Here is a 13,140-nt window from a genome sequence, read left to right on the forward strand (position 1 = left end):
GGGGGAGATCATGCGTCTGCGTGCATGCGGATGGAAGGTCTGTCCCTGCAGAATTCCTGAGAGCTGCCTCCTGCTTTCTGCCTGCCCCTTTTGTTGGTGAGGGATGCACTCTTTATAAGGCAGCTGTTTCTTAGCTGAGCACTTCTCCTTGGCCTCCCCTGAAATCTCATTCTCATTGATTTCTGTTTATTTGTCCTGTCTTGCCCAGCCCTCCTCAATCTTGGCTGCAATTAGAATCACCCAGAGATTTTTTTTTTGGAGACTGTGCAGGCCACTCCTTCAGAAGCCTGGACCTTAGGCCAGGTTCTGGCCTTGATCAGTTCTTGCCAGCTGTGGCTCGTGACCTTGACAGATGATTCTCAGATGCCACCTGCAAGGCTGTCCTGGATGAACCGATTTTCCTGCATCCATTCAGTGCTCACTGAATAACATCGGGGTTTGTGGCAGCCCAACCCACCAGCCCCCTGTTTTGGGTGGAACAGTCCGCATTCTTGCAGTCATTCTCGTATTACTTGGTTCCCAGAAGCCTCCTCCAGGCCTGTTCTGGATTCACGCTCTCTTGTTCATTTGCTGCTCTTCCATGTATGGTTCAGAGCCCAGGCTGGGCTCCTGCCGCCCAGTGTGGAGAGAGGACCCTTGGCCAGCCCCGTCCTGGGCCTTCCTTTCCCGGCTGTTGCTGAGGATGCTTCTGTTTGATCTCAACCCTGAGCTGAGTAACTCACACTGAGCCTGTGGTCTCCTAGGAGCTTGGGGTCTTTTCCGTGGCCAGAACTTTCTCTTCTTGCACTTTGTTTTTCCTTATGGGATTTCATCTGGTTAATGTCAAGCCTTTGCTGCATCTCATTGAAAACTTCTGAGTCTCTGTGCTGCTTTGATCTCCCTCATCTCTTGAGTGTCAGCCCTGGTCCAATAAGCTTGTCCAGTTCCCTTTTTCCATCTGGGTCATCGATGCACATGATGGCTCATGGGAGGGTGGGCACTGCAGCAACCTCGGAGACCTTCCTCCTTGTGGATCTGAAACAGGAGAGTTCCCTGACCCCTCTCGGGACTGGAAACAGGGGCATGGCTCATTTGCACTCAGACCCCTTACAGGAGGGGGAGCAAGCAGATTGGCAGGTGCAGGAGCTGGGTGAGTGCTTTTGGGCATCAGCCCCATGGTAGTGTGTAGACAATTAATGCTGTTTTAGCAGTTGCTATCTGTGGATGGCTGAGTGTTCAACCACCTCAGTGGAGAGTCAGGGTGATAGCCTTTTACACCCTGCCGTCTTGGTACCTGGGTCCTTGTCTGGTGTCCAGGAAGAATCGGGTCATACAGGCTTTGAAGGATGGTGATTGCAGGGATTTCATTGAGTGGTGGAGGTGGTTCTCAGGGGGATGGATGGGGAGCTGGAAAGGGGATGGAGTGGGAAGATGATCTTCCCCTGCAGTTCAGCTGTCCCACGGCCGACCTCCTCTCTGACCATCCCCAGCCAGACTCCTCTCGATGTTCAGATGCTCCTTCTCTTTTCTTCTCTGCCGTGCTGTTCTGCCACTGCCAGTCTTCTGCTATTCTGCTCTTGGAGCCTGGGGTTTGGGGTTTCTGTAGGTACAGGATAGGGAGGCATGGTGGGCCAAAAGCAGCACTTGAGTTCAAAAACAGGAATGCCTGTTCCCATTTAGGGCTGCAGGTTTCCAAACTCGAGGGTGGGGCCTTTGCCAGGGAACTGCCCTCTTCTACCCAGTATTTTCCCTGTCTCCTGTCCGTATCAGATTCAGGAATGGCCACTCCTGGGCAGAGGCATTGGGCCTGCTCCCAGCTGACCTCTGTGCACTAAACCCAGCCGTGTTCTCCTTCCTGTCCCCAAGACTGTCAGGGAGAGACCAGGTCCATTCATGCTTTCGTCTCCTACGTTACCAGCTTAGTAATCCTCTGAAACAAGAAAATCATGTTATATAGTTGGTGCACTTTTGTGTGACTGAGTGGTTTTTTTTTCTTTTTTCTTGCCAATTCTGGAATAAAATATATTGAAACAATTTGTATTATATAAACCTACCACGACACACAGAATTGATCTCCTCTGCTTCTGTAGGAGGTCAGTGGCAGTGTGTGCGGACCTGTGCTGGTGTACCTGTGAGCTGCCTCACTTGCTGTTCAGCGCCTTCAGTCCTGCAAACGTACAATGTATTGGAAAAGCAAAGCGTGTGTAAGGCATCTGAGAATCATCCATGGGTTACTAAACTGGCCTAGGTGTGGTGCACGGACATGCCAGGTCTCTTCAAAGATTCTTCCTGTTGTGTTATCATAGTGGGGTGCCTGGAAGAAGTGTGCATTTTGTGCACGTGTCTGACCTGAGCTGATGTCGCTGAAATGAGAGGGGCTGCGGGCTCGTCCCACGGTGGCTGTGTCCCAGGAGCAGAGTCCACGTGGATGACGGTGCCTTCAGAGGGGCAGGGCATGGTCCGGGTTCCCCATGCCCTTGGCAGGTTTTTTCCTGTGGGAAGGATCTGGTAACATGATGATGGTTACCGAAATTATAGAATAAAATATTTAAGATGTTTGGCTGCATAATGAAAATGACATATGTGGGTAAAATTGTCAGTCATAGAACTGGAAAATCTTGAAAAAAGTCAAGCTCTCATCCATTAGAAAGGAAATCATTGTGATAAGGTTGAAAAATTTAGAACCAGGTAAAAATCCTCTTAGAAGTCTCTGTACATGCAGTTGTTCATTAAAGGGCCCCTTTCTGGTGGTTCTGATGCTGTTCGTAGGTTGGGAGGTGAGAAGTTTTATTCCTGAGGCTCCTTAGAATTATGGTCGCTTAACCGAATTTGTCTTCTAAAAAAGCATCAAGCTTTCTTCCCTGTATAATCTTAATATTGTGGAACTTTTACCTTTTCTTAACCTTTATAAAAGTAGTGCCATTTCCTCCCCTCCTCCCTCACCTCCCATCACCTCTTCCTTGTCAGCCTAAAGTTGAATCAGAGATGTCACTGATGAATGTGATGCTTGCAATTACCTGTTCATCCACTTCTCATTCCCTGTTAATATGCAGGGGAGCCCCCGGTGTTGAGCTCAGGCTGTGCCATGAACTTGACTGCATATGGGTCCAGCACCTGTGCAGAGTGGGGACCTGCCTGCAGTCACCCTGTGTGTTCAACAAAGGCCAGCCCAGCAAAACACCATAGCCCCTGATCCCTGAGCAAGGGCCCCCAACCTTCCCTCAGAAACCCAGAGAGGCCAGGTGGGCAGACACCCCTTCCTGTTCACGGAATTAACTAAACTGTATCCGTTATGGGTGGAAAGAAATAATGGTTTTTATGAAGCCCAATATAGAGGGGCAGAAATGAGAAAAATCTTTATTTTAAACACTTAAGAAGTTAGGCAAGAAAAGTGTCTTGCAGAGAGAGCATGGGGGTGTGTTTTGGGAGGCAGTTGGTTTTTGGAAGGGCCGCTTTGTAGGAGTAGCAGCTCAGGAAACAGGCCGGAGGATGTGCTCTCAGTGCACAGGGGACCACGAGGGTCCTGGCACCGGGGCTGGCGCTGCCTCCTGCAGGTGGGCTGCCTGGGAGGTGGAGTGAGGCATCTGCTCCCGTGGGGGTACAGCTCCCGGGGGGCGGTGCAGCGGCACCCTAGATGCAGGGCCCGGTTCTTCACCGTCACCAGAGCCGAGCGCAGACCCAGGCCTGCTGCCCATTGTCCCTCCTGGAGTGACAGCCAGCAGGGCGCTCCTGGAGTCCTGTTTATTTTTCAAAGAAGAAAAGAGGCACAAATGTGCACTAAGAACGAAGTGCTTTAAAAACCCATGGAAAACCGAAAACAAGATGAACAGGCAGCCCCAGAGCAGCCATAAGCGCGGAAGGGGAGCGCCCCAGCGTGGCTGCGTGGCTGCAGACTTTTTTGTTATGTATATTTTACTACCATAATAAAAAATATTTTAAGTGAAAGGGGTTTAACTTTATGCAAAGTGCCCTCACCGCATTTCTGTGCTTTTGAGGGCGGTTGTGTGTGTTGAAGATGTTGCCTCAGGGACTTCAGACAGTGCACGTCCGCCATTCCCTGGGCCCCGTGTGAAACATGCTCGTCCACGGTGTGCGGCACCAGCCAGGCCAGGGCCAGCTTGGGACGCAGTGGAGTCACCCAAGACCTGATCCATGTTTGTGTTTCCAAGACACGTCCAGGAAGGTCCTGCTTAGAAAGGAACCTGGGGAGCCCCTGGTGTGTTTGAGCCGAGGACAGAGTGGCCAGTGTCACCGTCTGTGGCATGCGCGTGCACACTCGTGGGGCCGGGAGCGATGTGCGCCTTCTCCAGGGCTGCTCGGATCTGGCTGCCTCCTCCTGGCACGTGCTTCCGTGCACCCGGAGAGCATGGGGTGTGTGTTGGAGATCCTGCTCCCTCTGCACAGGGCCGCTGCCAGGCCTTTCTGAGCCAGCCTTCCCTCTCTGGTGTGTGCCCTCGGCACTGCAGTCAGGGTTAGAGGCAACCATCTGTGCAAGGCCACGCCGTTCTCAAATCAGCACCCTTCTCTTTCCTTTAATTCTAATAAAGTGCCTGGTGAGCACTGCCACCAAGGGGCTGTGAGACTGGTGGGGACTGAGGAGCAGAAGTGCTTTTTCCTGCAGACCTTCTCCCTGCGTGGCATGGGAGCCACGGAACCAGGCATTTCCTCAACCAGGGAGCTGGAGCCCCCTCCTCTGGACACTTCTCTAGCCGAGTTCTTCCATTTCAGGATCAGGGCCACTGAAACATCAAAAACCAACTACGCCTGGTCCCAATTGTGGAGCGGGGGTGCGTGGGAGTGGCAGAGGAGGGCGTGGGAGCTGTGGAGGGGGACTGTGGGGGCCATGGAGGGGGGTGGGGGAACCATGGAGGGGGTGTGGGAGCCGTGGAGGGGACGTGAGAACCGTGGGAGAAAGGTGTGTGGGTCATGGTGGGGGCGTGGGAGCTGTGGAGGGGGCGTGAGAACGGTGGAGGGAGGGGTGGGGGCTATGAAGAAAGGTGTGCGGGCCGTGGTGGGGGTGTCGGAGCCGTGGAGGGGATGTGAGAACGGTAGAGGGAGAGGTGGGGGGTATGGAGAAAGGTGTGCGGGCCGTGGTGGGGGTGTCGGAGCCGTGAAGGGGACGTGAGAACCGTGGAGGGAGAGGTGGGGGTGGTGGAGGGGGTGTCGGGGCTGTGGAGGAAGGCGTGTGGGCCATGGTGGGGGCGTGGGGGCCGTGGAGGGGGCGTGGGGGCCATGGAGGGGGCGCGGGTGTGTCCTGTGCCTGCTGCCACCTGTAGGGGGTGTCCTGAGGAGGCCTGTTTGCCAGTGGTGGCGCTTATTTCTCTGGGAGGTTCACCTCGCGTGTGCAGTAGATGGAGTGCACACGAGGATGGGGAGTGTAGAAAAGGGATAAATGAAGTCAGAATGGCACTCAGGAACCTGAGAACAGTGGATGGGTGTCGTGGTCCCCTTGGGCCGCCTGGGAGGCCCCTCGTCTTAGTTTTGCTGTGACCTGGCTGTAACGAAATCTTGGCAGTAGGGAAACCTTGGCTGTGTCATGTGGTAGCACTTTGCCAGGCCCACTGGACTTGGCAGTAGTTTATTCCCGTGATTGGAGGCCCCTGGAGGGCCCTTGTCAACAGCACTGGGTCCAGGAGCCAGAGACGAGGGCCGAAGCTGTCTGTTCTGTGGCTTTCTGATGATAAATGTGGGGAGCGCTTGGGCCTGCGCCTCTCTGCATACCAAGGCCTGAGGCCCAATCAGGAGCTCGCTAAAGGCTTTTGCTGTTTCAGTGGCCCTGATCCTGTGATGAAGAAACCTCGGCTAGAAGAGGGTCTGGGGAAGAGGGTCCTGGGTCCCTGGCTGAGAAGGTGCTTGGTGGGGAAGAGGGTCCTGGGTCCCTGGCTGAGAAGGTGCTTGGTTCTTTGTTGCTGAGGATCCTGCGCCTCTTCAGTTAGCCATGTGTTTTCTTCTTGGAAAGGAAGTAGGTCCTTGGAAAGCTGTTCAGTCTTTCTGCTCATCAGCTGCTTCTGCGAATAGCTTCAGTTTCCCGCCCCCTGCCCCTCCACTCGTGGTCATGCTTCTCTCCTACCCTCCTGGGGTGGCTCGGGAGTCTGTGCAGGGTCTGTGTGTTCCAGAGGCATTTTGCCGTTCACTCCCGACGGGTGACTTTGATAACTTGGGCTACACCATTGGCTTTTTTCTTTTCTTTTGAGACAGACTCTTGCTGTTGCCCAGGCTGGAGTGCAGTGGCGCCATCTCAGCTCACTGCAGCCTCCCCTTCCAGGGTTCAAGCTCGGGATGCCTCAGCCTCGGGATTACAGGCTCTTGCCACCATGCTTGGCTAATTTTTGTATTTTTAGTAGAGACAAGGTTTTGCCATGTTGGCCAGGCTGACCTCAAACTCCTGACCCCAAGTGATCCGCTCGCCTTGGCTTCCCAAAATGCTGGTATTACAGGTACTGGCCACCATGCCCAGCTAATTTTTGTGTTTTTAGTAGAGACAGGGTCTTGCCATGTTGGCCAGGCTGGTCTCGAACTCTTGGCCTCAAGTGATCTGCCTGCCTCGGCCTCCCAAAGTGCTGGGGTTATGGGTCTGAGCCACTGTGCCTGGCCAGATTATTCGCTGTTAGTTTATTACTCAGTGTCTTGGTCAGAGATACTGGAAGTTCTAGGTGATGTTTTATGATCCTTCTGGGGAATATTTTGGAAGCCTCGACAGTTGTGCTTTGAAAACCCCACAGATGTACAGAGGCAGATGACACAGCCGCATTGTTTACACTTACAGACTCCACTAGTAGTCTTGAACATGTGTGTTCAGAAATCTGTATTCCTTTACTGCAGGGAAAACTAGATCTCTCCCCACCGGATGTTGCCTTTTTTGAGTATTTAGAAATGAATCAAACGTACTGAGCACCAGTCTGACTTAAGCAAAGGCTAATGTTTCCTCTTTTGTATACTTAATTCCGAGTAAAGTCCGTGTTTTTGTCCGTGGTACATCCTAGCACTGCCCAGTCTCCTTTCTCATACCAGTGTATGCATATAACAGACTCATATACCTGACTTCATTGATTTATTTTTTATTTTAAAATTTATTTTATTATCACTATTATTATTTTTTAAGATGGAGTCTTGCTCTGTTGCCCAGGCTGGAGTGCAGTGGCATGATGTCAGCTCACTGCAACCTCCACCTCCTGGGTTCAAGCGATTCTCCTGCCTCAGCCTCCAGAGTAGCTGGGACTTCAGGCGTGTGCCACCATGCCTGGCTAATTTTTGCATTTTTAGCAGAGACGGGGTTTTACCATGTTGGCCAGTCTGGTCTTGAACTCCTGACCTCAGGTGAACCGCCCGCCTTGGCCCCCCATAGTGCTGGGATTGCAGGCATGAGCCACTGTGTCCAGCCTTGACTTTATTTAAATATTAGCCTTTAGGAGTCAGTAGGAGCTGGATAGGTTTTTCTTCCTTTGTCTCATCTCCTCATCAATTCTGCTGATCAGCCCTTAACTGCTGACATTTTTTTACATGGACATACCCTTTAACGTTGTGTATGAATTGCACATTAAGTGCCCACTAATTGAAAACCAGCATTTGATTTGTTACTGTGTCCCTCAGATCCGGGCAAGTGCCTTCAGTGACAGGCGCTGCCTCACCCTGATGAAGAACCCCTTGGAATAGATTTGTTACCAGTTTGATGGGATTCCTAAGTGTTAGCTCCAAATATATACTTAGAACATTTTAAAGGAACATTCTGAGTTAGCAGATCCCTCCATTCTACTGAATGTTAAAAATCTCTGAAAATCTTATTGGAAAACCAAGAACATGGGGCTTTGTCGTAAGTGGACGTCCACTGAGACGTGCCTGTAAGAGACTGCAGATGGCAGCTGGGTGGTAAAGAATCCTGTGTTTTGTAGTTCAGAGAGTTTTAAGATATCCGGAAACATCTGTACTCCTGCCCAGTTTTGATGTCTAGATTTACATAAACCCAAGGCCATAAATGCAAAACATAAAACCGAATTTTTGTTAATCCTTGTCGTGTCCACTTGCAGTACAGTCTCTTCTGACTTTGGAAAAGCCTTAAAACCTCCGAGCCCAGCCCACACCTCGGCTGTGTTTCTCCCTGTCACACGCGTTCCTTAGGCAAAGTGGGAGGGTTCTGACTACACCATCTCTCCCCACCGCAGAGTTCATCCCAGACCCTGGCTCAGACACACACTCTGTCAAGGCCCGACCATGAGGGGTGCAGAGCTTGAGGGGCAGAACCCCGGGCTCAGTTCTCCTGGGCAGCTGGCAGGTGGCGGCATGGAGGTGGATAGCGTGGCTGCCCTTTGCCCACCGGCCTCTGGGGACCTTGGGGCGTCACGGTTTTGGGCTTGAGAACTGGACCTCACAGGAGAGATGCATAGGGAGGGAGCCCCATGGCTGAGGCAGAAGATGGTCGGTAGCCCCAGTGGTTTCAGAGGCAGACGCTGGGGTCCTTTGGACGGAGTAAGCTGTTGCCCAAGCCTGCTTCTGCGACTGTGGGCTCCACCCAGCTTCTCTGGTCTTCTTACCCTGCAATGAATGATTGTGAAGATTCCACAAGAGTCCTAAATGTGGAGTTCCTCGAAAGTCATACAAACCTTCTACTGCTGTGAACAATTAATTTTTTCCCCGAGTTTTAGTATACCAGTCACCCTCTGTTAACTAAGGACAGCGTCGTTCCGTGTAACTGGATACACCACTGCTATTGTATTTCTTCCCTGTGATCTTTCGGGTCATTTACATGGAGAAAAGAAGCCCTGCCCGACTCAGCCCCTTCTGTTCTTGTCTTGGTGGCTCCTTAGGGATTTTCTAAGAGCCACCCACACTCAAGGGTGGCTTGTCCTGCTGAAGCCAGATGGCTTGGAACATGCTGTAGCTGTATGCACCCTGCGTCTTGCTGTGTTCTGATGAGAAATGGTAACTTCCCGTTTTATATTTTGCCTCCTCTAGGGGGACAGCCGCGCCGCTGCTGCTTTTCCGAAGAGGTGACTTCGACCGAGCTCTCCAATGGAGACCAGAGTCACAAGCTGGGAGGTAACGCCTCGGAAAGAGACACCGGCGAGTCCAAGGCGGGGATCGCTGCTTCTGTGTCCATACTTGAAAACAGTAGCAGAGAGACTTCTAGAAGGCAAGAGCAGCACAGATTTTCTATGGACTTAAAGATGCCAGCATTTCACCCCAAGCAGGAGGTGCCCAGCCCTGGTGATGATGTGGAGTTCCCTTCCAGTACAGGAGCGGAGGGCCAGACGGGTCACCCTGCAGAAAAGCTGTCCGATTTGCACAACAAGGAACCCTGTGGGGGAGGGAAGCGGGCGCTGGCCCCAGACCTCATGCCGCTAGATTTAAGTGCGAGGTCGACGCGGGATGACCCCAGCAATAAGGAGACGGCCTCCTCCCTGCAGGCGGCTTTAGTTGTTCACCCGTGTCCTTACTGCAGCCACAAGACCTACTACCCCGAGGTCCTGTGGATGCACAAACGCATCTGGCACCGCGTCAGCTGCAACTCCGTGGCTCCCCCGTGGATTCAGCCCAACGGTTACAAAAGCATCAGAAGCAATTTGGTTTTCCTTTCCCGGAGCGGACGCACGGGCCCCCCGCCCGCCCTCGGTGGCAAAGAATGCCAGCCTTTGCTCCTTGCTCGGTTCACCCGCACTCAGGTGCCAGGGGGGATGCCGGGGCCCAAAAGTGGCTCTTCTCCCCTGGGAGTGGTCACAAAAGCCGCTAGCATGCCTAAGAATAAGGAGAGCCATTCCGGAGGTCCCTGCGCTCTGTGGGCACCTGGCCCCGACGGGTATCGACAGACCAAACCTTGTCACGGCCAGGAGCCACACGGCGCGGCCACACAGGGGCCCCCGGCCAAGCCCAGGCAGGAGGCTAGCTCCAAACCGGTGCCTGCCCCGGGTGGCGGGGGCTTCAGCAGGAGCGCCACCCCCACGCCCACCGTCATCACCCGGGCTGGCGTGCAGCCCTCGGCTAACAGCAAGCCTGTGGAGAAGTTTGGGGTCTCCCCAGCGGGGGCTGGCTTTGCCCCCACAAATAAGCACAGTGCCCCGGACTCCCTGAAAGCCAAATTCAGCCCTCAGCCTCAGGGTCCACCTCCTGCAAAGGGCGAAGGGGGCGCTCCTCCTCTACCTCCCCGCGAGCCCCCCTCGAAGGCGGCCCAGGAGCTGAGGACTCTGGCCACCTGTGCTGCGGGGTCCAGGGGCGACGCGGCCTTGCAGGCCCAGCCCGGCGTGGCTGGGGCACCCCCCGTCCTACACTCCATCAAACAGGAGCCGGTGGCCGAGGGGCATGAGAAGCGCCTGGACATCCTCAACATCTTTAAGACGTACATTCCAAAGGACTTTGCGACCCTCTACCAGGGATGGGGTGTCAGCGGCCCTGGGCTGGAGCACAGAGGTAAGATGTGCGGGCACCCTCTTCCCCGGGCCACATGTGACCTCCAGAGCCACCCCTGGAAGGCCAGGGCTGCTGCCCACCTGCCTGTCCACGGCCTCTTGAGGACAGAGCCAGCCGGCCCGTCCCACTGCTGAGCTGAGAGCCGCTCCCTTGCCCTAGCCCAGGAGCACAGCAGATGGGAACAGCTCTCCCAGGCTCCACATTCTGCCCTGCCGGGGAATGCCTGCCTGGGGTTGGTGGCCCTCTGCACGTTGGCCCTGGGAGGAGGTCGCAAGCCCTGCACGGCTTCCTTCCTGCTGAGAGGACGTTTCCTCCACACCGACATTCCGCAGGAGCAGGCAGACGTGATTGCACTTCACGTGTCTGTCATTTTAAACAGAATCCGTAGAAGTTCGTTGTCCTGTCTCTCAAAAGACAAGAATATTCATTTAATGTGATTTTTTATTTTTATTCATCTGTAATTAAAGAAACACCTAATTAGTCCTCTAGTATTAGTAAGCAAAGCTTTGCAGAGGATCGATGTACCATATAAAGTCTGGAGAATGGGATTTGTGCAAAAATTCCTGAAAAAAAATACTTGGAAAGGGTTATCTTCGCTTCTCCCTCTGCCTTAGTATTGCTATCGATAGTAACACTGAGAAGGAATTGCTGGCTTTCCTCCTGCTCCCCCGGTGCACGCACTGGAACATAAATTGAAAGTCACTCTCACTTAACGTCCAGAACACGAAGAAACCTAAGTTCTGTTAAAAACCAAACCAAAACAAAGTCTCTCAGTTCATTACCTGGGAAGTCCTAACCATTCTTTGATAGAATTGTTCATCGTGGCTGGGCATGGTGGCTCACGCCTGTAATCCAGGCACTTTGGGAGGCCGAGGTGGGTGGATCATGAGGTCAGGAGTTCAAGGCCAGCCTGGGCAACATAGTGAGTGACACCATCTCTACCAAAAACACAAAAATTAGCCGGGCATGGTGGTGTGCACCTGTAATCCCAGCTACTTGGGAGGCTGAGGCAGGAGAATTGCTTGAACCCAGGAGGCGGAGGTTGCAGTGAGTGGAGATCGCGCCACTGCACTCCAGCCTGGGTGACAGAGTGAGACTCCATCTCAAAAAAAAAAAAAAAGTTGTAAGCCTGCAGTTTCTTAAAGTGTGGTTACCATTAGAACCTCTCAGATCCAGGGCTGCAAAGACCAGGCAGCTGGCAGGACTGTCAGGGGCGTGGTTCCGGGTCTGGGAGATGCCAGCAGAGAGCCTCCCCGAATCCACCGTTGGACAATGTCTCAGTGGGTGCTGGGGTCACCTGCCGAGCTCTTGGCTTAGGCCAGGGATTCAGAGCCTGCCTAGATCCGTGGCCCGCCGGGGCTGTCTTGGCATGAGGGATGCTCACCCAAGGTGTTTTCCAGTAGGAGACATCACAGGCCTGCTGCCCCTCTTACAGATTGGCCAGCAAAGGCCTTACTCCAGCCAACCTTGTTACATTCCTGCTTTGAAGAGCCCGCTGAGCGCTTGTGAACTTTTTAGGATGAGGCCGAGGCCCGGACACCCGAGGGTCTTGTGATGTGTGTTGGGCTGAGGTGTGACTCGGGAGTGGGGTCTCTGAGGCGTGGTCTTAGATTCTCACCTCTTCTCCCCGCCCGTGTGCTCTGGGTGGACGGTGTAACCTGAGGAGGCTGTCGTGGGTGGGAGGCGCGGCGCAGTGCCGTGTGGATTGATGGTTTGACTTTTTCCACGTTCAGTTAAAGTGAGTGAGTTCCTTCAGCCTCAGCAGGGTTTCCCAGTCACATAGATTATTTGCGGCTAAGTGGAAAACAAGTTTGTTGGTGGCCTTTTGACGTGATGCCAGCCTCACTTCTGGAGATGTGGGTTTTTTTGGAACCCAAAGCAGAGAAGGCCAAGTGGTGAGGACTGCGCTGTTGTGGATGCTGGGTGTTCCCGGCCGCACCTTGCCTGCTGTGTCCTTCCCCTGGTGGCCACCTCCCAGCAGAGCAAGGGGGGTTTGACGCCCACTTAATCCACCGGACTCGTAATTTAATTAATCATGCGCTCACAGCCTGCACGCACGCTAAGTTCTAAACCTGCCAGCTTACACCTGGAAAGTGGCGTCCCCAGTTCTTAAAGGCCTTTGAGCTGCCCTGTGGGTGGCATAGTTGCTGTTCCTAAGAAAGTAGAAGTGAGTTTTAAGGTAAGGTTTTGAAATTTTAGATGATAGAATTTGAAGTCCAAAATAGTCTGAAGTATTTTCCCTTTTGTTACAGACATTTTAAAAAATAAATTGTTCTAAGGCCTTTTTTTTTTTTTTTGAGAGAGGTTAAATATTCATCTTTCATATGGGAAAAATACTAGTCATAAAGTACATGTGCTCATCTTGGGTTATTTATTCTTCTGATGTACACATTGAGACAGTGTGAGTCAGCAAATTTCCGGTTACTAAGTGTACTCTCAATTGGGTTTCTTAAGGGAAGTGCTCTCACCTTTTTGGTCTAAAAATACACCTGTTAGTAGGTGCATTATTAGGATCCTGGCTTCCCAGGTATAGAGTACCTGAGGTCAGCCTGTCTAGATACTCGGTCAGTGCACCTGAGAAGTGCTAAGCATCTCCAGATGGGACGCCTCCGGTGAGGGGGCTCGGCACCTCCTGGGCCCCTAGCTTTGGTGAACTTCCCTTGCCTATAGGTCTCTGTGTTGAAGCCGTCAGAACAAGCTGAGAGCTCTTCTATGTCATAGTCCTTTAAGGCTTCAGACACTTCCCTCTTGCCTTTCCTGGAC

General features: G+C 53.0%; 1 protein-coding gene across 1 annotated transcript in view; it reads left to right on the top strand.

The window, feature by feature from the left end:
* The window catches only part of ZNF516 (zinc finger protein 516), a 118,790-nt gene that overhangs the window by 89,514 nt on the left and 16,136 nt on the right, over positions 1-13,140 (top strand). Inside the window, 1 exon segment of the mRNA XM_032152045.2 lies at positions 8,929-10,377. Within this exon segment, the coding sequence (XP_032007936.1) occupies positions 8,929-10,377 (1,449 nt within the window).

This window comes from Hylobates moloch, unplaced genomic scaffold (assembly GCF_009828535.3).
Source record: "Hylobates moloch isolate HMO894 unplaced genomic scaffold, HMol_V3 SCAFFOLD_5, whole genome shotgun sequence".
NCBI classification, from domain to species: Eukaryota; Metazoa; Chordata; class Mammalia; order Primates; family Hylobatidae; genus Hylobates; species Hylobates moloch.